Source organism: Octopus bimaculoides, chromosome 4 (assembly GCF_046866305.1).
Source record: "Octopus bimaculoides isolate indiv1 chromosome 4, ASM4686630v1, whole genome shotgun sequence".
NCBI classification, from domain to species: domain Eukaryota; kingdom Metazoa; phylum Mollusca; class Cephalopoda; order Octopoda; family Octopodidae; genus Octopus; species Octopus bimaculoides.
This window is the reverse complement of record NC_142931.1, coordinates 107,463,253-107,490,124: the sequence shown is the minus strand read 5'-3', so window position 1 is coordinate 107,490,124 and position 26,872 is coordinate 107,463,253. Positions and strand designations below refer to the sequence as shown.

General features: G+C 34.6%; 1 protein-coding gene across 1 annotated transcript in view; it reads left to right on the top strand.

The window, feature by feature from the left end:
* LOC106879427 (focadhesin) overlaps positions 1-26,411 on the top strand; it is a 301,702-nt gene extending 275,291 nt beyond the window's left edge. The window contains exons 37-39 of the mRNA XM_089351161.1: positions 6,315-6,557; positions 14,047-14,122; positions 26,168-26,411. Coding sequence (XP_089207287.1) covers positions 6,315-6,557; positions 14,047-14,122; positions 26,168-26,271 — 423 coding nt within the window. The 3' untranslated portion in view covers positions 26,272-26,411. The remainder of the gene's footprint in view (positions 1-6,314; positions 6,558-14,046; positions 14,123-26,167) is intronic.
* Positions 26,412-26,872: the final 461 nt, after the last annotated feature.

Below are 26,872 nucleotides of genomic sequence, written 5' to 3'. Positions count from 1 at the left end.
TCTTTTTGATTGAATAGTATGCAACACTATTGTCATTATCACTTTCTCACTCATCATTAATCATATAGCATTCAAACCAGCTATATTTGGTCTGTGTATTCTACCTGTTTTACGTTCAAACCAGCCAGAAGCAATCTCACACACTTACCTTACAATGTCCTTCTGAAAATAAGCAATCAGGTCATGTGAATGAATAAGCATTATATTTGACAGAATAATCTGAATGCTAAAGGGTTAAGATTATCATCAACATCACTATCATCTTCATTATTATCATTTAGATATTGTGCAGAAGTGGAACGGATAAGTACAAGAGTTATTGAATTTCATGGCATATGATCATATGATCTTGAATCCAGACTCACTGCAAGCGTTTTGTGGTGTCACTGAGCACTGCACTCTGTTCCACATTGCCCCAAGTCATTTAACTATTGTGAATAGACAACATCATCTAATAACATATCATCTAACAACATAATTTGTGATAGAGCAACATCTTGCACTTGAGAAAGTGGGGAATTATGCCTCCTCCCCCATCTCATCCTGAGAATGAAGTTAAGCACTGTCTTCAGCATTTTACTGTCCACTTTTCCATACTTGCATGGGTCAGAGAGAATTCATTAAGGTAAATTTTCTACAGCTAGACGCCCCTCCTTTTGCCAATCCTCAACTGTTTGCAAGAAAGGTATTATTTCCTCATGATCAGACATGTTTTCACAGAATATTGAAAATGAATGACACTTTTTGGATTATGACGACATTGCTTTACAATGATCAAGTGATATTGAAAACAAAGGCATGAACATACAGCTATGCACATGCACACACACACACACACATACACACACGTATACAATAGGTTTCTTTCAGTTTCCACCGACCAAATCTACTCATAAGAGCTATAGCAGAAGACATAATTTCCAAGCTGCTATGCAGTAGGGCTTAACTCAAAGCCAGATGGTCAGGAAATAAGCTTTTTAACCAATCAGCTAATCTTTAAAAGATATTTCAGAGCTTATATGAAAATACTGTTGATGTTTAATTCTCTCTGTTCTTTCAGTTGGGTTTCTAACTAAAAGAACACAGAAGAAGAGACAAGTTTTAACCCCAACAGAGTAAATCAGTCACTGATTTTAGTTAAAATGCAGGTTCAGTCTCATTACATGACATCTAGGCATGTCCCAGCTAACAAAATTCTTGTGAGTGGCATTTGTAAGTGGAAACTGATTGAAGCCCACTGTGTATACATATACCTTTTATCTTTTTACTTGTTTCAGTCATTTGACCGTAGCCAGGCTGGGGTACTGCCTTGAAGGGTTTTATTCAAATAAATCAACCTCAGGCCTTTTTTTTTTAAGCCTGGGACTTATTCAATCGTAACTGCTAAAGTTATGGGAGCATAAACACACCAACACTGGTTGTCAAATATATACGCATGTATTGTGTGTGTGGGGGGTGGGTATGTTAATGTCTTTCTCCTGACATTGTTAATGAATGTCACTTACATACAAGTGGTGTCATCTATTCCTAGTCTTCTGTGAAAGCATGTCCAGCCATGGGGAAGTATCTATACTGTTGGTAACAGGAAGTGCACCTGGCCATAGAGAACCTACCCTAAATTCCATCAGACTCATGCAGGCAGGGCAAAAATATTAAAAGGACGAGAATGACTCTACCTTCCCACATTCCCTGTTTTCCTTTCCCCATTCACTTCTGCCCACTATGTTCTTTGAGGTCTTACTTCATCACCACTATATCATCTTTTTCTCACTCCACCCCAGTCACACTCAGCTTCTCTTCTATAATGAAACCTGTTCTGCTCACATACTTTAATGTCTCATACTTTAACCCCTCATCTCTTAGCATAAAACCTCCTCCTTATCACTATAGCCCCACTCTGTTGCAAGGGATCTTAGTCCTTAAGCTGCATAGTGACCCCACTGGTGCAGATGTCATGATAAAAGCACCCAGTACATGCTGTAAAGTGGTTGGTATTAGGCAGGGCATCCAACCATAGAACTCATGCCAAAATAGACATTGGATCATGATGCAGACTTCAGATTCATTAGATCCTATCAATCCATATTGCCCATGCCAGCATGAAACATGGATGCTTAATCATGATGATGTTGTTCTTGTTGCTTTCTACAGCTGGATATCCTTCCTATCACAAACCACTTTTATCATGACACCAGCATTAGAAAGGTTGCTGTGTCCCCAGCAAGACTAAAAAGTCCTTATACCTTACCTTGTTCCCTTTTATTCACCACTCAGTTTACAGAGTGTTATTTTCAGATACCCATATAAATGTGCAGACTCTAACTGTCAAAATGTACAAATATTGATATCAAAAAGAAAATTACCAAATTTCCAGCCTTTATGATTTATTTATCACAGAGAAATTGACAAAACTTTTTCCGTGACAGAGGAACTTTGTGAGCAGACAAAGACATATATTTTTGTGTGCAGACAAAGACATATAAATTACCCTACTATTAATTCTATATTTTTTTTAAATTTGGTAATCTGAGCATCTTGTTCATTGCATCCCTGCTCAATCTCCATTTGCTACACATCAGTGACACCTTCTCGTTTCTCTCTATCACTCACTCTCTCCCCACCTACCCCTTGTCCTAGTCACACAACCATGCTACTCATGTAAAAAAGGGGCAGTAAGTGGATACTCACCATGTGGAGAGCAGACAGAGAAATCTTCAGTGGAAGAACTCCTGTCAAGCAAGTATTCATCCCATTAGTTCTTGACACTCTAAGGGAGCCAGCCCCACTGAGGTCATGATTCTTAGGTGTCCTCCTGCTGTTTTCTGCAATGCCACTTCCAATAAAGACTTAACTTAGAACCTTCAGGTGATTTTATTTCCATGAACTGTAATGTGTATTGCTCAGTCACAAAGACTGCTACTAGAGTTTGCATTGTGGATCACACTAGATCAGTCCAAAAGCAATTCTTCTACCATAATCCTTATCACCCTCTCTCTCCTTCTCTTTCTCTCTCCTATTATGTCTATGTAATAATAGATTACATCAGATATACCCTTATTCAATACACTCCACCCTTCAGTACTCCCTCTCTACCAAATCACTCCTTATTGAAATCATCTCTCTTTCTTTTCTCTACTCACATCCATGGCTACTACTTGTTCTCTCTCTCTCTCTCTCTCTCTCTCTTCCTCCCTCACACACACACACACACACACACACTCACCTGCTATTAGTGCCTCTCTTTCATTACTCCCTTCAGCACACTCCCTCTACTACTACTGTTTCACCCTCACATCCTCACTTCCTTCACCATCTCCCAGCTAGTTTGTTTTCTGTTCTTGCCCCATCTTCTAACAAACTCTTGTCTATAATTTCTTCTGACTTTTTTGTTTTCTTAGCATGATTTGAACATATCTGTCTTTATTTTTATCAGTGCAATTGCAGCTGAATATGTCTTTCTCCTAATACAAAAATCAAGTTGTATTATGTTTGTTATATTTTTTGTTATTTATATTTTGTTCTCTTTTTTTTATGTATTCTCACATGCATTTATAATGTTTTGCCAGTTACATATCTACAGTTTTTATCTAGTGAAGTATGTTTGAATGTATTCAAATATATTTAGCACTTGCCACTGTTTTTATTAGTAGTAATTGATAAACTGTCAGAAGTTTTGTATCCTTTTGTTCATATTTCTTCTTTTATCATTTTTATTTTTTTCCTACAAAAGCAATATCCTTCAATTTTCAACACTGGCACAGATATGGTTGCATAATTGAGAATTTAGTTTCACAATTGCATGTGTTCAACCCCTCTGCACAGCATCATTGTTGAAGTATCTTCTACCATACCCCTGTGTTGAACAAAGCCTTTTACACTGATGAAAATTGTGCTGAAGTCCATTGGAGGGACAGTTTTTCTTCTTAATGGCCACCAAATTTAATGCCATCTCCCTGCATTTGAATGTCTTTAACAGCGTCTAATGCTGTCATGGGCAAACTACTACATGCAGCCCACTGGACTTTCTGACTAGCATACCTAACAAAAAATTACTTTAAATTTATTTGTAGTACAATATAACTGATGAAACGTCATATTACATGCAGCCCACTTCTCAAAAAGTTTGCTTATGCCTGGTCTAACATATTGTAACCATCCCAAATAAGACTGATTTGAAGATTCCTCCTTTCCTTTCATCTTGAAAATATTAAGTAAAAAAAGAACAAAAGAAGTTGTGATCTGTAACAACAACCTCTCTTTCCTGCAATGGGAGTTACCTGTCATGGGTAGACAGCATACAAATGTGGTTGTCAGAAAAGATTTTGCTCAATTAATGATTCACATAACAGCTATCTTTGTGTATTTCAAATCCATGTTTTCCTCATTAAGACACCAGACATTTACCCACCATCTTAGCTAATGTCATATCATAAGAAATAATTGACTGATACCACATACCAATTGAATTATCACTGGTAGTTTTAAATATTTTTTATCTTGTACTATGTATGACACTAGGAATTAAATAATGCACCGTGTCGGTGCATGTACTGTTATGCAAATTAGACTGGCCAGTTTAACTGAGTCCCAGTTTCTATACACTGTAAACAACTATTAGCCATTAATATCTCAGAAGACAAGAGATGTGTGTCCTTTTTTCTGATAAAGATCTAAGATTAGAAACTAGCCATTTTTTCTGCTCACAGCAAAAAACTTTCTTTATTTTTTGCAGTAATGCTAAAGTTCGATATTTATATAAAAAGAAAATGTTTCATTAAATACAAAACTATATTCAAGTTTTATCTTTAGTTAGTTTATATTTTTTGTATTTTCTTAATAGTCTTTTTACAGTTGATTTGGAACAATAAAAATCCTAAATTTATATTCAATGTTTCCAGACCTTCACAGTCTTATTCTCTCAAATTGAATATATTTGGCATCTATTTTGCTTCTTTATACACTAGTTGAATTCTTGCAGACTTCCTGCCAAATCATGTTTATCCATTAGCTCCATACATCAGCAATCATGTGTCTATTTGCTTGTTGCTGTCAAATTTATGACTTTCAGGTTTTTATGTCAGTAGCCACACATTAACTTTTTGATGTGTGTGTTGGTTGCATGTTGATTTCAGCATTGTATTACAATATGCATATGGCTTCCGTAATTAATGATCTATATCTGTGGGGAATTTTATTAACTGTATTCTCTTCTAGTATTTAGAGTACGCATGTATTCTTCTCTAGAATTTTCCTATCTAATTTTGTTTTGTGGTGTGTGTTATTATGTTTTGCTCCATATTGTACATGCTGGGGCACTGCCTTGAAGAGTTTTTAGTTGAGCAAATTGACCCCAGCACTGGTTGTCAAGTGATAGTGGGGAAGCATGTAAACACACACACACACATATGACAAGCTTTCATCAGCCTGAAGCTATAGCAGAAGACACTTGTATAAAGTGTCAGTGGGATTGGCATCGACCACACTCCAATGGTGCTTTCTATATGCCACCAGCATGGGTGCCAGTCAGGCGGTACTGGCATTGGCCATGACAGTGATTGCAATTGACTGAACAGATCTTCTCAAGAATAGTATATTGCCCAATGATTGAAGGGTATTCTTAAATGGGCTAGTTATGTAACACTGGCATAGGCTACGGTCTTACTTGGCTTACAGGGTCTTCTCAAGCACAGTATATCTCCAAAGGTCTCAGTTGCTTGTCATTGCCTCCATGAGGCCCAATGTTCAAAGGTCGTGCTTCACCACCTCATCCCAGGTCTGAGTCTACTGCTTCCACAGGTTCCTTCCACTTTTTCACACAGTTGTCTTCATCCATACGCAACACATGACCATACTAGCTCAGTCATCTCTCTTGCACACCACATCTGATGCTTCTTATGTCCAACTTTTCTCTCACAGTGCCTACACTATGTCGTGTACGCACACTGACATTACACATCCAGCGGAGCATACTAGCTTCATTTCTTGCAAGCTTACACATCTCCTGAGCAGTCACAGCCCATGTTTCACTGCCATGTAGCATGGCAGTTCGCACACATGCATTATACAGTCTACGTTTCAATCTGAGTGAAAGGCCTTTGTTTGTTACCAGCAGAGGTAGGAGCTCTCTGAACTTTGCCCAGGCTATTCTGATTCTAGCAGCTATTCTTATTCTAGTGCTTCTCAGTGAATCTAAAGTTATATGTCTATTAGGGATAAAAAAAAAAAGTGTATCTTCTGTTTCAAATTATTTATAAATATTGTGTCTATGAATTAATACATAATTCTCTGTTAAAATTTTTTTTTTTTTTTTGCAGGCTCTAGATCTAGCAATTCAGATAGTTTCAGCAGCCATTTGTTGTTGGACATCATCTGTAGCCAGCACAATATCTGGTCAACATCCAGCATTTATGGTGGATTTGGTCGAAAAACGTCAAGATGGTATAAAAATGCAGGAAATCTCTCTCTCTTTAAAGCATCATCCTAATTATTGGCTCCAGTTGTTGCCAACTTGTGTCACTTGCTTAACTCAAGAACCTTGGAAAGCAGTACTTAACATGGCAAGTTTCCATATTTATATATTTTCACTGTTGTAATTAGCTACTATTAGCTTGACATTATCAGAACTCTCAGGATAATATTTATTGCTTGAGTTATGATTAATGGCAAATAGTTTTCCTACCTTCTAAATTAATCACTTAGAATTATCACTTGAAATTAAATTGGTAATTTGCTGAAGTCTTTGTAAAGATAGTACAAATTACATATTTTAAATAATGTTTTTATATAAGTAAACTTTTTGTGTATCATTTATGGCTAAATGGTTAGTATTCACTTCACAATCATGTAGTCTCAGGTTCAATCCCATTGCATGGCATGTTAGGCAAATGTGTTTCTCTATAACCTCAGGTCAACCAAAACTATGAGAGTGAAACTGAGCAGATGGAAACTGTATGGAATCCCATTGGATGGATTGTATCTGTAATTCAAATTTTTCAGCTTTGTCACACACACTGTGTCCTATTTGATTTCATGTGAGGGGGTGACACGTAAAAGCACCCACTACACTCTCTGAGTGGTTGGCGTTAGGAAGGGCATCCAGCTGTAGAAACTCTGCCAAATTAGATTGGAGCCTGGTGTTGCCATCCGGTTTCACCAGTCCTCAGTCAAATCGTCCAACCCATGCTAGCATGGAAGGCGGACGTTAAACGATGATGATGATGATGATGATGAATACTCAGCCGCTTGCATGCTAATCCAATGAGTCTGGTATATCATTTGATTGATCTATTGAACACTCATGATCGGAAATTCTAACCAAGATTCATTTATATTTGGGTTTGCCACTGAACTCCTTATCAATAGTTGAGGTCCAAATTATCCTCATCACTACCACCATCACATTCATTATTACCACCACAACCACTACCATCACCACAACCACTACCATCATGATAACCACTCTCACCACCATCACCATTCTCATCATCATCAACTTTGCTTTTAATCTTTTCTGGCTCAATGAAATGAGTACTTGTCAAGCACTGGGGTTCATGTAATCAACTAGCTCCCTTTCCAAGAGTTTCAGGCCTTTTACTTATAGCATAAAGGACTATATTATTATTTTATTTTTATCACAGGTTTTGTTGGAACTCCTGGAGTCTTGTATGTGTTGTGGGCTTGCTACCTACAGCCTATGGTACCATGCTATCCGTTCTTTTCAGCTATCTGATATTTTTCTGATTATTCTGGCCGAGCCAAGGAGGCAAACCTTTTGTAACAGTTCTACTGGGCACTCTATTCCAATTTCCTTTATATTCCCCTTGATGCCTTCTGATACTGTCCCCAAGGAGTCAACAATAATTGGCACTATCTTCACCTTCTTCATTTTCCATAGCCGAGCTATTTTGTACTTAGGAGGGTTATGTTTATCTATTTTTTCACCTTCCTTCTTGACTATTCATGGGTCAAAGGGGCACACAACATCAACTAGCACCTGATCGGTTTGGATTGGGAAATCCCAGAGGATTTTGCTAGTCTCCAACACTGTCACCCTCTGCAGTTTTTGCTCATTCCATGTCTTGCCTCTCTCTCTCTCTCTCTCTTGCCCCCATTTTTTGCACAGTTTCTAATGCAGAACTTTCACTACCTGGCCGTGACACCACATGTAGAGGTTTGGAGCAAGTCTAGGGCATTCGTTCCTCATATGGGCAATGGTTTCATCCACTCTATTACAGATGCAGCACAGCGGAAACATTATTATTCAGTGGTCTTATTTTTATCACATACTTTCACTGCACTACTGACCGCAGCTCTGTGCTTTGGGTATGTGCTGTGGTTTGTTGTGATGCTCTTATTTTTACTGTATTGAAAGTGTTTTACATAGGATGTGTGCAGTGCCTAGTAGTGCTATTTTCTGTATGTTATATATACTTGTTAGTCTTGGTGTTTTTGTTATGTATTTGTCTGAATATTTTTTTATCATACCTAATGCACTAACTATGATAGGAATTGTTTCTGTTTCTAGATGCAACATTCAAATTACCTCTATTTCCTGATCCTTGTATTTTGAAAGTTTTTCCATTTCTTTTAGAGAAACGTTGTCATCTGTTGGTATTGATATATTAATTAAAAAGCATTTTTTTATTGATGATCTCTGAAAAGTATATCCAGCCTATTGACTAATTTTTCTATCTGTGTGTATTAGCATATCCCATAGTATGGTTGTTTTCTCATTTTCTGTGACCTTTTCTAGCATGTGCCTATACCATCTTTTTTCTGTTGTTATTCCATAGTGTTGATATAACTTCCAGTATATATAGATCCCAACTCTGTCATGTCTGTTAATATATTCCTTTTTAGCTAGGACTGTGCATCCAGAGACAAAATGGTTTATTGTTTCTTGTCCATCTCCACATATTCTTGTCGTATTTCTTTTCATTACATGTTTTTAGTAATTTTTGGTGGGGAGGCTTTGATCTTGTGCTGCAATAAAAATCCTTCAGTCTCTGCTTTGAGTCCTGAGCTTCTCAGCCATTGCTGGGATTTTGCTTTGTCTATTTCCTTTCTGATTAGTTTAACCCAGTATTTGCCATGAAGGGGCTTTTCTTGCCATCATTTTATCATGATCCATTGCTGTTCCAGTTTTAGTTTGGATGTCAATTGTTTTACAGCTTTTGTTGTTTCTTCTATTTCTTCAGAGTTGTTAAATACTATGACTTCTTTTTTCGTATTTGTCAACTTCCTTAAAAACAGAAAACAGTTTTTTGTTTTGTTCGTATTTTGTGGCTATTTGCATTAATTTTCCTTGCTTCTGAAGTAGGTATTTTTGTAGTCCTATGGTGGTTATTTTGTCACAGTTTTCTAACTGTTTAAGGGCCCTACCACCTTCCATGTCAGATTTTGAGTGGTGCATCCTAAATCCTGTCATTATTTTTCTTGTTTTCCTGTCTACTTTGATTAGTTTATTTAGAATCCAATTAAGAATATTGTGGCTGTAACTTATTACAGGGACAGCTACAGTTTTGATATCTATTATCTTGTTTTTCGCATTGAGCTCTGTTTTCAGTATTAAGCTAACTCGTCTATAGTATTCTTTTCTTATCTTCTATTTCATTTGTGTGTGTTGTATTGTATCTGGTTCATTGATTCCTATGCAGTTGTATGTCTGGCTTTGGTCTAATTCTCTTATTTCATTTGCTTTATCTAGTGTGATGTTGCTACTCTTAACTAGTTTTCCTCTTTTAAAGTTGCTTTGGCACATTTTTCTAAGTCAAATTTTATGTTTATTTCTTTAGTAAATCCATGTACTATCAGAATCATTAGTGCACTGGACAAAATACTTGGCAGTTTTTTGCCCATCGTTACGTCCTGAATTTAAATTCTGCCAAGGTCAACTTTGCTTTTCATCCTTTCAAGGCCGATAAAACATACCGGTTGAACACTGGGATCGATGTACTTGACTCATCCCCTCCCCACAAAAATCGCTGTCCTTGTGGCAAAATTTGAGACCATTATTATGGTGGTGAGCTGGCAGAATCATTAGCATGCCAAGATAATTGCTTAGCAGCATTTCATCCATCTGCACATTCTGAGTTCAAATTCCACTAAAGTCAGCTTTGCCTTTCATTCTTTCAGAGTCGATAAAATAAATACCAGTTGAGTTCTAGGGTTGATATAATCAACTAGTCCACTTCCACAAAAAGCCTTGTGCCTTTAGTAGAAAGGATTATTATTATTTTCATCATTATTATTTTGCTTTTATTCTGTCTCTTTGCTACAGTCACTTGCTGGGTCACACCCAGCACCCTCGGGCAAGTGAAGTTAAAGAGATGTTTTGATAGAATTGAACGTTTAAGAAAGAAAAATGGGGCACGCAGTACAGAAATATATTCATATAATACAATGTGTACACAAACATTTAATTTGATAGGGTTTCTCTAAAAATGTGGGCAGTACCTGTCAACACAATCTTTTGGGTATCTTTGAGATATGGTACTTCTGAGACATTATTTAGATGTTTCTAACTTCCCTTTTTTATCATACCAAGGACACCTACAATAACAGGGACAGTTTTTGCTTTAAGTTTTAAATGTCATATCTTTTATATTTCAATTATCCAGTCCATATATTTACTAAGCTTGTCAAATTCTTTGATAGATATATCCTTATTAGTAGGGACACTTATGTCTATCAGTTTACAAGTATTTTCTTTTCTGTCTTTAATGATTCTGTTTAGCTGATTAGCTTGGATTGTTATGTCAGTGTTGACTGGAAAATCTCAGAGGATGGTGACATCTTTACCTTCAGCTATTGGCTCTGGATGATGTTCATATTAGTTAGCAGGAGTGCAGATTTGGCAAAGAGGGAATTTTGACAGATTATACATGTGTGTGAGAGAGGGGCATAGCCATAAAGAACATGTCTGTATGAATGGATGGCCACCATTTTACTTAGCTTGATGTGTCTTTTCAAGTATTGCCAAAAGTGTTCATCATTTGACATCTCTTCTGTGAGGCTCAACATCTGAAGATCATTTTTCACCACTTCATCCTATTGTTCCTACCACTTCATCCACAGGTTCCCTCCATAATAAGAGATGGGCACTTCTGTATGCAGCTGTTTGCATCACATGACCATACTAGCACAGTCTTCTCTCTTGCACACATCTGATGTCTCTTATGCACAATTTTTCTCATAAAACATTTACACTCTGTTGCACATGCATACTGACATTACCCATCCAGCAGAGCATGTTGGCTTCATTTCTTTCAAGCTTTTGCATATCCTCTGTAGTCACAGTTCATGTTTCAGTGCCATGTAGCAGGGCTGTTCATACACAGGCATCATACAATCTGCTTTTCATTCTGTAGGAGAAGCCTTTTGTTACCAACAAAATTAGTAGGTCTTTGAACTTTGTCCAGCCCCTTCTTATTCTAGCAACTACACTTTCAGAGCATTCTCCTCCACCTTTTAGTTGCTTAGATAATGGAAGCTATCTACTACTACTAAGGATGCCTCCAGACATTTGAAGAAATCTATTTCCTGTACATTCTTAATGTTTAGTGAACCTGCACATCTGCCTCATACAGATACTACTCTATTAACTTTTCTGTGATACTGCTGTGCCCTTTATGCATCCATGGCTTGCACTGAGTACACCATATGGAATTTCTTACTTCACCTTTTCTACATTTTGAGCAGGGCACTGTCCTTGAAAGGTTTAGTAATTTGTTTTTCTACTTACTAGGACTTTGGTCTTTGCTGAATTAACTCTGAAGCCCTTGGATTCCAGACTTTGCTTCCACACCAGAAATTTCTTCTGTAGTTCTGGTAGGGATTCAGTTATAAGAAGAAGGTCATCAGTATAGAAGAGCTCCCAAGGGTAGCCAGTCTTGAATTCCTGTTATAACCTGAAGGACTATGATAAACAAGAGGGAACGGAGACCTGATCCTTGGTGAACTCCTACATGTACACTAATTGTAACTCTTTGGGGGGGATACAACTATTTTTATTGTTATTCTTATCATTCAACATTATTTACCTAAAATTATTCCACTGTATGTGTACAATCAATATTATTATTCTTAAATTGCAGAATTATTACTACTACCATCACTGTTACCAATATAAAATGTTCATTTTTGTGCCGGCCTTAGATTTCTTTGCACAACACCATATTTTAAAATATGCTATTCCTATTTCATTTCATTTGTGAAAGTTTATCTCCTATAGATGATTTTAAGCATCTCACTGATCCCATATCTGTCCATTGTACTACTTACCACATGCTTATAGTTGTTATTACATCACTAAGTTCTCATATGTTCAGTGCCATATATCAGTGTCATTAAACTTTGTATTCTAGACATTGTACTATAATTGATTCCTTACCTATACTAATCATGTCTTTTAAGTAATATAGCTTAATCTGTTATCTCCAGTAAGCCAGTAGTGTAATCATTGTCTTCAGTATGTGGCTGCCCATGTTAATAGTTGCTTAAGGTGTATGGTATTGATTTTTAGTTGGAATAAAATTCTGTTATAGTTCATGTCTACATAAAACTAAACTTCTATCATCTCTTTCTTTCTTACTGTCTCACTTTCTTCACACACACACTCACATATGTGAGAAGCATGGTTATTTTTCCAATGGTGTTGAACCTTAGATACTCTAGAACACTAGTGAATGACTTAGTATTGATCTTACCCACTTTCAATCATTTTTACTGGAGGCAACATCACATTATATTTCAAACTTTTGCAGCTTCTAGATTGATTGCACCATGAGAGCCAAATTAGACAACCCACCATGTCCAATTTAGTTTCTTTTATAATAGCTTCAATGATAAGATTACAGAGTATATAACTGAATATTGATGGATATTTGCTTAAAACCAAAGCTTCTTATTGAATATTAACTCTGACATTAATTTTAACCCCTTCCTTACATGATCTGAACATTATAAACCTTTTAGTTATCCATAGTTTTTTTCACTAAACTAAAATATAAGAACTTTCCAGAAAAAGATTTGGGATTTTTATGTTTATCAGTGAAGAAACATTTTGAATTAGAATTAAACGTTTTAGACTTTGACTTTTATTTAAGGTGGATGTCAACTTTTAGTGTTAGTGTCTGGCATTATAACACAAAATGATGCTTATAACCTGAAGCTTTAACAGTGCTTCATGATGAATAACTTGCAACAGAAATAGTAAATCTTAGAGTAAAATATAGGTGGTCTGCTTTAGTTACCCTTATACTATTTAGTTATTCTTTGATCTGTATATTGTCTCTTAGTTATAGAACTGTAATGCTTTAAAACATGGATCAGGTTATCTAATACTCTTAACTAGAAAATGTAGATTTATTGCACACAATGTTTTTGGGATTATTTTAAAATTAAAATTAACTTGCCTAAACCATTTTTAGAATGTAGAGCAAAATAAAACAAATTGTAAAAGAATATCACTGCAAATCAGACTAAAATTTATTATCATCAGTAACAACATTATCATCATAATTACCATATTAATCAGGGAGTCATCTCCACATCATACACATCATCATTGTCATTATCAAATTTTCATCTTATTTTTTTAGATTATTTAAACTGCATCCTTTCACATTCTTCATCATCATCATCATATGTGCACTCTCCATGCTGGCACAAGTTAGATGGTTTGACTGGAGCTGCACCAGGTTCCAATCTGATTTGGCATGGTTTCTATGGCTGGTTGCCCTTCTTAATGCCAACCACTCCAGGAGTGTAGTGGGTGCTTTTACATGCCATCAGCATGAGTGCCATTTACATGACACCAGCAACAACAACCACAATTACAATGCAGGGGTGTGTCATTGACATGACACTGGCAAAGAATATGATCATTCACAAGTGCCTTTTATAAGGTACTGGCAACAACCACAACTACGATTCACGGGTACCATTTACATGGCAGCATCAACAACCATAACTACAATTCACGAGTGCCATTTACATGGCATCCAACTTGTTTAACTGCTATATATCTTATTTGTATAATTTCAGTTTATTGACTGGTTGTTAATTATGTATGAACTACCAGACGACAAGATCACACCTCAGACTAAAAGAATTCTAAATAGTAAGTTGTCTTCTTTTTTCTTTTTAACCTTTATTTTAATTTCTTCCTACTGACAGATAATTTAGAAATTATCCAACCTTGTTCTTCAACCCCTTTGTAACAGTTTATTTAATTTTACTTTTAAAGAGAAGCAATTAAGATGGATGCTAAAACATAAGTAATAACTGGGGGGGGGGGGGGTATGTTCTGTATTTTGTGACCAATATCATCATTGAGCCAATTCCTGGTTAACTGCACTTCCAACAGGGATAGTGCAAAGTGTAAGGGAATCTCTGCAGCATGGGTGGAGGGATAAGGTATTTTTATTTTACAACACTGGTTTATCTGGAAATTTCTCAGCAAGAGCACACTCACCTAAAGAAATGCACATAGGGAAGAATAATGTGGCTGTAAAGTAAACTTATTAAACAATGAATATATATATATATATATATATATATATATATATATATATATATATATATATATATATATATATATGTATGTATGTATGTATTGAGAAACAGGAGGCATTTAGAATCTTAGATAATCCTTTATTAGCGTTCATTTTTCGAACTTGTCAAGACAAAATCAAAATGGTAAAAATAAAATGTTTCGTTATTCATTTATATGAATGGGATGTTTTTTTTTTTGCTTTGTTTACAAGAGGAAAATATTGTTTTTGTTTGTTTTTTTTTGGGGGGGGGGGGGGAAGCAAGGAGAGAGAGACGAAAGGAAAGAGGTGGGGAAATAGATAAAGAGAAAGGTTTCAGGACAATCAAGAAAGTGGAGAAAAATAATAATAAAGGATGGGGAAAGGATAGAGAGAGAGAGAGAGAGAGAGAGTGATTTCTTTTCAATTTGATGTAGTCAATTCATTGAAATTTCATTCCAAGCATTTTTCTTTTTCTCTTTCCATTGTACACCTATCAACATATTTGTAAATAAACACATTTTCTCACAAGGGCTGATGACCTTTCAAAGATGTCAATTTTAGGAAGTAGGATGGAAGAAATAAGAAAATCAGGGATGGTGTGGTCATCACTGGAAGATAAAAAAAGAGTTCAAAGTTCAAAGTCCTGTGAAAATGTGCATTCCTTTACACTGTGTAGCCAAGTCCCATATTCTGTGTAATTCTGTTTTGCATGAACAAACATTAAATATTAGTACAATATTCATAAATTAGGAAAATAAAGTCAGAACATGAAAGAATAATTCGATCCTGTTTATAATTCAGTCTATTCTCTGTACATTTAATCAAACCTCATAAATGAGTTTTGTACATATATTATTCCACTGTATAATCCAAGCTGGAATCACTCTGAAGGATATAAATTACATAATAAAGCAGGGCCAGCTTAAATATATTTTTTTTAGAATCTTTCATCCTTTTGTAGGATTTATTTTCCTTTTTCATGAATTACTTAGTCAAGTAGCTACATTATATATGTTTCTTAATCAGTGGTAAAATGGTTCCAGTATTCTTTCTCAGGTATATGTGAGTTCTATAAAGAACAGCAGTTGTCAAAATTCCAATGTTTTATATATATATATATATATATATATATATCTGATCATTTATAGAGATGAGTATCATGTTATTAACATTGGAGCCACATTCAGAAACAACAGTAATAATGTAATATAAATGTTTTCTCTTCATTCATCATCGTTACTATTAAAAAATAATAATAATAATGTAGTTCTGCTTTTCTTTCAAACATTTAATTTTGGAGAGAATTTTTTGATGAAGTGTAGCTCCATTGCTTTTCAGAATTTCGGGTCATCTCTTGAACATTTGTAAAAGGGAAAGATTTTGAACTTTCCTTTACTGCATATTTCTAGATGCTTGCTCAGTGGAATCTTGTGCAATTCCTCTTGCCAGATCTGTTGGCTGTGGATTCTTGCACGTTGGCAGAGGTAATTTTTTGTTTCGCCAATGTAATTTTCCTTGCAGTTGGGGAAATTAATGCAGTATATGAGATTCTGCATTTTGCAGTTTTTATGTGCATTTACTTTGAACAAGAATCCACTTTTGAATTTTATGTGAGAACCACTTCCTAAATATTTAAAGCTGTTGCATGTTCCACATTTACTATCTCCACATTCTGAGAATTCTGATTCATTCTCTGATGTGAAATTTGCTCTTGTGAGGTGTTTTTTGAGATTTTTTGGTTGGTGTCTTCTGTTTCATAAGGGGTTTCATCAATCAGGTCTTTCGTTTCAGGTCTTTGTAGAAGTATAGGTAGGCTTGATTTTATGGTGTAAAAGATGTTGGTTACCTCAGGATTATGCGTATTAATAAATGGAATTGTGTGTTCATTAATTTTTTTCCTTTGGTGTCCTTAGTTGTGCAATGCTCAGCTTCATTACCTTTTTAATTCCCTCGTTTATTAATCCTAAGAGATATTTCTGCTTTGTTAGGAACTCTTTGAGCTCGCTGAGTCAGGTTTGATGTATTTTGGGGTCAAACACTATAGTACAGATACATCCTGCCATGCTGTATGAGATGTTCCTTTTGATATGTGAGGGATGGCAAGAGTGGAAATTCAAATATTAGTGCATGTCTGTTGTGATTGTGGAGATGTGTATTTTTATGTGAATATCCAGAAATGGTAATTCATTGCAACTGGATTCTGTCATGAATTTGATGGATGAGTGAAGTGATTTGAGTATATCACTAAGTATTTGTAGGTCCTCATTTGATTTGTAACAAATGAAAGGTCCTCATTCAATCTAACAATATAGCCAAAACCTACCAAAATTTGCAACGCATAAAAAACTCAATTCTTCCCAGAAAATTTCTTACTAAAGAAATAAGAGGTGAATCACTGGAAAAAATGACAATATGTGCAAACTTAGCTTTATACCGACTGGAAGCAGAAATATTTCTTCTCAATAATATGGCATGAAGAAAAAGTCAAGACAATTGATGCAGTTATGTTTGCTGAAATCACCAAACAAAGTGACAATCAAAGTCATGAAAAATTACAACTATGGAAAGAAGACACTAGGTAGGAAGAAACTATGAAAGAACTATGGAGCAACATCTATTATGAAAACGAAACCATAACAACAAAAAAATACAAGAAAATCAAAAACAAACATAGACACCAGCCCCAGAGGAACCAGACTAAGGCATCAAACCTCTAGCTTTCCAAGAGCATATACGGAAATGACTTCCAGCTCACCCCAAGTGCAGACTAGGCACCCATATTCTGCGATACCAAATGTAATACTGCAATAAGCAAACACATGGAATACAAAAGACAATCATCAACCCATAATATTAAACACCCTAGATGGATGAATACACGGGGAAAATGACAGGAAAGACAAGTAACATATGGACAACCACCAGCCCATAATACTAAGTATGGATGAATGCATGGAAGGAAAGACAAGTAAAGTATGGACTACTCAGAAACCATAATATGAATAATCATCATGGAAACTCAAGAAACCCACAATTTACGACCAACAATTTCATACATCCTGAATGGCCCAGTAAACATGGAAGATGGGAAGACAACAGAACCTGTAGACAATGAAATACGTACAAAGAACATGAACCATCCCCTCACCTACAAGGGAACCAGAACCCCAGAAACAATAAAAAATGGAAACAAAATAATGCAATTCCTTTTTTAGAAAAAAATACCACAATTAAGCACCAGACTTGACATAACAGAAAATTTTAATGAGCACACAGAATATATAGACCCAAAGATCACAAATTTGTTAAATAGAAGCCTCAAGAAGAATGAGAGGAATCTCCTATTGAAAGGTTTCAAATTTACCCTGACACCCACCCCTAATCTCATTGAACTAAAAGCTGATATTGAGCATTTTAACAGCCACTTCTGGCTTATAGAATTCGTCAGCAATAAGGATATAAATGACGAATCAATTGTCAGAAATAAATCCCACTTCACCCCCTACAAGGGGAATGACAAACATTTAGAAGCATATATAGACACAATTTCGAAATTTCCCCTAAGTACCTGTAAATGCAAACAAAACTTTTGTGAAGAAAAAAAGGAAGTCTTAACACTGAAGAGTGACAATTCAATCATCCTAAAAGAAGCTGATAAGGGAGGGGTAATAGTAACCATGGACAAAGACTACGATAAAGATAAAATACTGAAAATGTTAACAGACTAAACCTACTACAAGGAAGAACCAAGACACCAGGAATTTTGACAACTGCTGTTCTTTATAGAACTTACATATACCCGAGAAAGAATACTGGAACCATTTTACCACTGATTAGGGAAGATATCTAACATAGCTACTTGGCTAAGTAATTTGTGAAAAGATCTCTTTTGAATTCTCTTATCCAAGCAAGCAAGAAAAAGAATAAATCCTACAAAAGGATGAAAGATACTAAAAAAAATATATTTAAGCAGGCCCTCCATTTAAAGAGAAAAACTATCGTAAACAATAATATTTTATGTTATACCTGTTTAAGATCGCCACCTCATTATTACTGTTTTTAACAGTTATAATACTTCACATATTTACTTTTTTATTGTTTACGATAGTTTTTCTCTTTAAATGGAGCAGGACGTCTAAAGTCAGAAATGCACACAAGTTGACGTAATGAATATTTTAGAAATAGATGTCAAATACTATTTCCAACTGAGGATTGCAAAGCATATTTCTCATGTACAGCATGAAATCAATTGATATTGGGGTATGTTATTAGCTGCCTTCATATTCCATCCTGAAGGTAGGCCTATTTTTTAAAATATTCATTACGTTGCTCATGTGTGTATTTATCATAGAATTGGTGGGTTTTTTTAAGCTTTCGCTTTGATTTTTGGCAAGCAGTATCTTTACCCTTCTTTTCTTCAAATATTATATATATATATATATATATATCATCATCATCATCATCATCGTTTAAACGTCCACTTTCCATGCTAGCATGGGTTAGACGATTTGACTGAGGACTGGTGAAACCGGATGGCAACACCAGGCTCCAATCTGATTTGGCAGAGTTTCTACAGCTGGATGCCACTCAGAGAGTGTAGTGGGTGCTTTTACGTGTCACCCGCACGAAGGCCAGTCAGGCGGTACTGACACACACATATATATACATACACATATATATATATATATATACATGTACTTACCTACACATACATGTGTGTTTGTATATGTACGTGTGTGCCATAAATATAAATAGAGGGTGGGCTAAATGTCATGCACAAAATAAGTTCAGCGTGCTCCAGAATTGTCAAAGACATGCTCTAATTTTTCTAAAATTGAATAAAATAAATGAAAGCATAATGAATATATGCATACTTGTACATGATCAACTAAATGAATGATGATTATGATAATAATAATAAGACGAGGACGACAACGACAATATAAATAAAATAGCAATTGTTTTGGTGTGTGACTTTTGACCCATTCTACATACATGTGTATATATGCATATATACACACATGTGTATATGTGTATCTATAAGTGTATATATGTAAATGCATGTATATACATATATGTGCATGTATGTGTATGTATGTGTGATCGAAATAAGAAGATGAGTTTAGCTTTGGCAATCAGATTATGAATTCAAATGTAATGCCTTTTCATTCACATTGCTTTTAATTAATCACACATTACCTTGTAGCTTCAAGATTTTGATGATGTGAATGTATATTTTTAGAATGGCATTAAAGGGTAGGTGTGATAGGTCTGATCTGGCTGATTTGGACATAAAACAATTTGCATATTTGAACTGGATATAGCTGGTTCAAATGCTAAAGAGTTAATGACCAGTTATAATTATTTCAAGAACACTTTGTTTTTTAACACCATTGCATACAAAAGTTTTCATGTTCAAAGTTATGTAATATTTGCAGTTATTTAACATTAGAGTGGCACTTCATCAGACTTGCATCAAATGGTGCATTCTTACATTGTGCATCTGTCAAGTGTTGTAGGTTGCTTATACTAGGAGAGAGAAAAAAATAAGTATAATATAAGAAGCAGAATAGCAGACAGGTCTTAGACAATAGTAATAGCAGTTAAAAGAAGAAGCTTTTTAATTCCAGTACACTGAGTTACACTTTTCTGATCATCTGGTAATCTAAGCTTGTTTGATTATATTTGTTGTTTGAATATACCTTAATGTGAGAAAATTATTATTATTGTTGTGTCTAGGGACACAAAAATAACTTGCATTTAACACATGCAAAATTGATTTGCTTAAAACTCTAATTTTTCATTTCATTGCTGGCTCTTCTGGGAATATTCTGTTTTAAACTTCTTACGAGTGAGGCCACACTAATAACTTTCCTCATGAATTTGTGCTATTATTTAAGTAATGCTTTAAAGTAATATTTTTAAAAACAATGAATGCATATGCCTTCATTGATGTGCTTATGCATGTTTTGCATGCACCTGTGTATATGCATATACACACACACATACACACACACATATACATATATATATATATATATATATACATCAGGTCATTAAGAAGGAAATGTCCAATTTTGAACTGAAAGTTTATTTTACTTTATCTCAACGAAAAGCAATGCAGTTAATCAAAGTATACACCTAAATTATCAACACACTTTTGTGATTTGATTGGTAGCTTATTTATGCTGGCAGCAAAGAATTCTGGAGAGCAAGAGGTGATGAAATCACAAAAGATTGAAGTTTTTCCTTTACTAAAAGTTGTCTAATGCCTGGAAGACATAATAGTCAGTTGGTGCAAGGTCTGGTGAATATAGTGGATGACAAAGTACTTTTAAATTCAGTTCCTGTAACTTGAGTAGCGTTCGTTGTGCAACATGTGGTTGAGCATTGTCTTGCAAGAGAATTGGCCTGTCTTTGTTGACCAATCTGTTATTTAATTGCAAGTTCACTCATCATTTCATCCATTTGGTTGATATATGCATCTGCTGTAATTGACTTACCAGGTCTCATGAAGCTATAGTGGGTGACACCAGTGCCGGACTACCAAACAGACACCATGGTGCAGAATGCTTGCTATTGAAAAGAATTCATTTTTCATCACATGTAACAATACAATGCAAAAAATGGTTCACTTTTATGCCGTGACAGCAGAGAACAGCAAGTTTCAAGATGATGTGTCATTTGATGCTTGTTCAATTCATGTTGTACTCACTTGTTCCAGCTCCTTTACCATGCCAATTTTTTTCAGATGGCCCAATACAGTTGGAATCAAAACATCAAACCTTGCAGCTAACTCATGTGTAGTTTGAGATCTATCCTCTTCCACTACAGTTTTCAGCTCGTCATTATCCACCTTGGCCTCAGGTCTACCACAGGGCTGATTTCCAAGAATAAAGAAACTAGACCAGAACTTCTTAAACCATCGATGTACAGTGCCCTCATTTGCTACATCTTCACCAAACACCTCATTGATGTTACAAACTGTCTTGGATGCATTGGTTCCACAACAGAACCCATATTCATAAACAACACGAATTTTTTTATCTATCCATGGATTCACAAAAAATGATTTACAAGAGAAAACTCACAATATAATCAGACACCATGAATTGCATTTTGAAAAGTGATGATGTAACTCTTCAGTGTTGTAAAACAAAAAATGTCAGGATAAAACATTAGAGTTAGTGACTGTCAAACATAGTACATAAGAAAATCGGGCATTTCATTCTTAAGGACCTGAAATATATATATATATATATATATATGTGTATGTATGTATGTATGTATATATATATATTTGAGAAAATGAATAGAAGTGGCTTTTCTGATAATTTTTACACTTTAATGTTTAGATCTTTTATCTGTTATTTGGTTCACTCTTTAGACTGCATCCATGCTGGGGCATCACCTTGAATTTTTAGTCAAATGAATCAACCCCAGTACTTATTTTTTTAAGCCTGGTCCTTATTCTATTGGTCTCTTTTGCTGAACCACTAAGTTACGGGGAAGTAAACATACCAACATCAGTTGTCAAGTGATGGCAGTGGGACAAACACAGACACACAAATACACATAGATACCTATATATATATATATATATATATATATATATATATATATATATATATATATACACACACAACAGGCTTCTTTATATATATATATATATATATATATATATATATATACACACACACACACAACAGGCTTCTTTCAGTTTCCATCTACCAGATCCACTCACAGTGCTTTGGTTGTCCCGAAGTTATAGTAGAAGACACTTGCCCAAGGTATCACGCTGTGGGACTGAACCCGGAACCATGTGGTTGAGAAGCAAGCTTCTTATCACACAGCCACTCAGTCTTTTGTAAACTTATAAACATCTAATCATTAAAATGGAAAAATTTTCAGAAAAGCCATTTCTATTTGCACTATATATATATACATGTATGTATGCACATACACACACACACACACACACATTTATGTGTCGTGTTTGTATTTCTGTTGTGTAGGTTTACATATATTGTACCTTGATACTGTGTTAACTGAACTCCCCATTGACAGCCTGCAAGTATGAAATAAAGTGCTAAGTACTCAGTTCCAGTTCTCTGTAGCTACTAGATTTGTTGAGTATATAAATATTTCTCTAGATATTTCTCTGAGATGAGTTAAATGATGTAAACACCTCTCATGAGAACCTAATATGATTCAAAAATCAATTAAGGTTGTTCATTTTTTTTTTTTTTCAGTTGAGAAACTATTGAGAAATAGTTAAATTTGTCATGTTCATATGACTACTATCTAGGTTTACATATATTATTTAAACATTTCAAAACCAACATTTTTTTCCAAATTAGTATGAAATTCAAGAAGCCCTATGCATACAAGTCACTAACAGTTCTATTCCTTTGTTCAAATTGTTACAGCCCTGAGTCAAAATTCTTTATTTTTTTTTGTGTGTGTGTTTTTGCTCAGACAAATGTCATATATATTGATTGCTCAAAATGGGGAGTAGACGGACAGCCAACAACTGGTGAAGGGTCATTCTTTATACTATTTGTCCTTTTTTTCTCTCATTATTTGCATATTTAACTCATTTGTTTTTGTATTTCATGTTGTTTTCTGTTGGTGATGTCCTGTTCCCATATATGCATATATATATTATTTATATTATTATTTAATTGGATGCCACACAACCATTTCCAAGTATATATATTTATATAATGTACCAATAGACACTCAACCATTTACACACACACTCACTCTTATGAATATGTATATATACATATATATATATATATATATATATATATATATATATAAACACACACACACATCATCATCATCATCATTTAAAATCCATATATATATATATATATATACCTATACACACACACACACATATATATACCTATGCATACACACACATCTATATATATATATATATATATATATATACACCTGTACACACACATATTTATATCTATAATGTCCATCTGTCCATACATGTATTACCTCTTTTGGTTAAATAGGGTCTCTCCTCAGCATAAAAGGCAGATTGTATGATTCCTGTTTACGAACAGCTATGCCACATGCCAGTGAGATATGGACAATGCATGCAGAGGATATGCAATGGCTTGAAAGAAATGAAGCCAGTATGCTTCACTCGAAGTGCAATGCACTGTGCATTTACTACAAAGTGTAAAAGCTTTGAGAAGAAAATTGGGCATAAGTGGCATCAAACGTTGTGTGCTAGAGAGAAGTCTGTGCTGATATAGTCATATGATGGATAAGGATGAAAGCACCTGCTTAAAGTAGTGCCAATCTCTAAATGTGAAAGGAACCTACAAAAGAAGAAGACCCACGAAAATGCAAAACAAAATTGTGAAAAATGATCTTCCAATATTGATCCTCATATGAGAGATGACAAAAGGCTGAGACAACTAGTGATTTGTTGTACAATCCCCAGCACCATCTCCTCAAAGCAGACAACATAGCTTGATGCAGTTTTCTGACTTGGTAGTTACTGTCGAACCATCCAACCTGTGCCAGTATGGAAAACAGATGTTAAATGATGATGATGATGATAATAAACATATATTCATACAAACATACATATAATACATTGCAAAGACAGCAACATTGCCCCAATTTTGCTAAGCTCCAATTCTGAGTTATACATACATACGTACATTCATATGTCCGTACATACGTACATATGAACATACGTACGTGCATACATACATACATGCATGCATACATACATACATACATACATACATGCATAACTGTAACCAAGAACATTACTGCAGACTTACCTATATAAACTTTGACATTCAGAAATTCATTTAAAAGCACAAAAACACACATATACAATACCAGAAGTAAACCAAAACACTTATACATAATTTTCTCATCTAAATGTCAAGATAGTGAGGTTGAATAAATTTGTACAAATGAAATAAGATATTCCATTATATTACTTCTATCCTATGTTTATATATTCATAATTAATTAGTGTTCTATATGTATTATTTTCTGCTTCTCCTGAAAGCTATTATTGCCTGCAACTCATAGTAAGGTACCTAACTTCCAATGAAATATTCTAGACATTAACCCTTCAGCATTTAAACCAGCCATATCCAGCACAAATATTCTACAAGTTTTAAGCTCAAACTGGCCAGATCCGGCCTCTCACATCTACCCTACAACATCATTATGCAAAAATAAACAATCACATCATCAAAATCTCAAAACTACAACATAATGCAAGATTAATTAAAAAATGTGAATAAGTAATTATTACATTTAACAAGATAGTCTGAATGCTAAATGGTTACAAACCAAAATTTTTATCGAGCGTTTTGTAAAATCTTTGTAGTTCTTCTCTTTAATATAGTTTTGGATCACATGGGTTTTTAGAACTGATGTCTTTTCTTGATTTTCATGAAATATCTTCCATTTTTTAAAATTCTGGTCATGACACTACACTGTCAATGTTTATTTTACTGTCAAATTATAGTAAAATTTGATAAATGTTAGTTGCTATTTCTGATTGATACAGTAGTTTATATTACAAATTCTAAAATGTAAAGAAGTTAAATCAATTTAGGCAGAGTTTAAAGTTTAGAATCACTGGTTTTGAATTTAGTGCCAGCACCTAACACTTTCAATTTCTCTTATCTCTGAACACAATCTTTACTATTATCTCTGAACATAAATTTAATTTGTTGTACTTTAATTCCTTTGAAGTTTTCAGTACAGTTTGCAAAGGGGTGACATAGATATACTTTTGAAGATATACAATAACTAATATCAAATTAGAGGCATAGGATTAAAATTCACGATGATGAATCACTGATTCTCAATTTGGTGCCAACAACTAACAATTTCAGTTACTCCTGTCTCTGGACATAATCTATACCTCTATCTTTGGACATAAATTTAATTATCAAGTTTATTCTTAAGCTCTTAAGAAGCTGTCAGCGTAGATGAAAAGTGGTGACACTTATAGTTATACTTTTGAAGATATTACTATCGTATATCAGATTAGAGAATTCAGATGTAACTATTTTAATCTTTCATTTGTCCAGATATGGTTTACTGTATTTGAACCACAAATACAGCTGATAAATATTTGACAATTAGTCAAATATTAGGACTAATTAAGACAAACGTTGGTAATATGGTAAAATTCATCAATCCTTACATGCTAAACCTGTTCTCTTAATTATCAACTTCAAAAATTTGATTAATTATTTTCATGCTATTTCCAGTGCAATAAGATCTAGATAATTAGCTTTTAACTAATATGAATCAACAATTTTGCTGCACTTCTAACGAGCCAATTGTAGAACTTTTGTATGAGTTCAGGTTTTGATAAATAGAATTAAGCATTACTTAATGCTTCATACTCATACAAGTTATAATTATAGTTATTACATAGTGAGCTAAATATCATGTTTTAGTGAAACTTCATGGCCGATTGCAATCCACAATCATTTTCTTTCACAACTCAAATACTTCACTTATGTATGAAAATCTCTACTTCATATTCCATAACTCTTGGTAAATTGTTTTTTTTTTTTCTAAATATTAATACCATTATATGCATTTTTTTTCTATAGATTGTTTGTGCAACTTGCGGAATACCAAAGAATTCAAAAGGGCATCAGTCTGGAACAAAGTTTTTAAAGATTTACTTGAACCAACTGTAAAAGAACAAGAGTAACAAGATCTAAGCAACATTTTCATATAAAGTTAGCATCTAACTTTCTGAGGAATTACCAAAGCGTTTGTTTTTGTTGTGTATAAAGTAAAATAAAAATGCCTCTTTCAAATATATTTTGGAAATAAAATCTATCCCCAAAATATTGTTCTTTTCCTTCAGTTGCCCAAAATCAGTAAGTAGGCTGAGGTGTTGCTATGTGGTGAGAAGCTCACTTCCCAGCCACATGGTTCCAGATTCAGTCCCACTGCATGGTACCTTAGGCAGGTGTCTTCTATAGCCTCGGGTTGATCAAAACCTTGTGAATGGATTTGATAGAAGGAAACTGAAAGAAGCCTGTCATGTATATATGTATAAATCTTTGTGTGTGTGTGTGTGTGTGTGTGTCTGTGTTTATGTTTGTTCCCCACCACTGCTTGACAACTGGTGTTTGTGTGTTTACACCTTCATAACCTAGTGGTTCAGCAAAAGTAAACTATAAAATAAGTACCATGCTTTAAAAAAAATAAGTATCATGGTTGATTTATTCAATTAAAATCCTTCAAGATGGTGCCCCAGCATGGGCACAGTCAAATGACTGAAACAAGTAAAAGATAAGAAATAA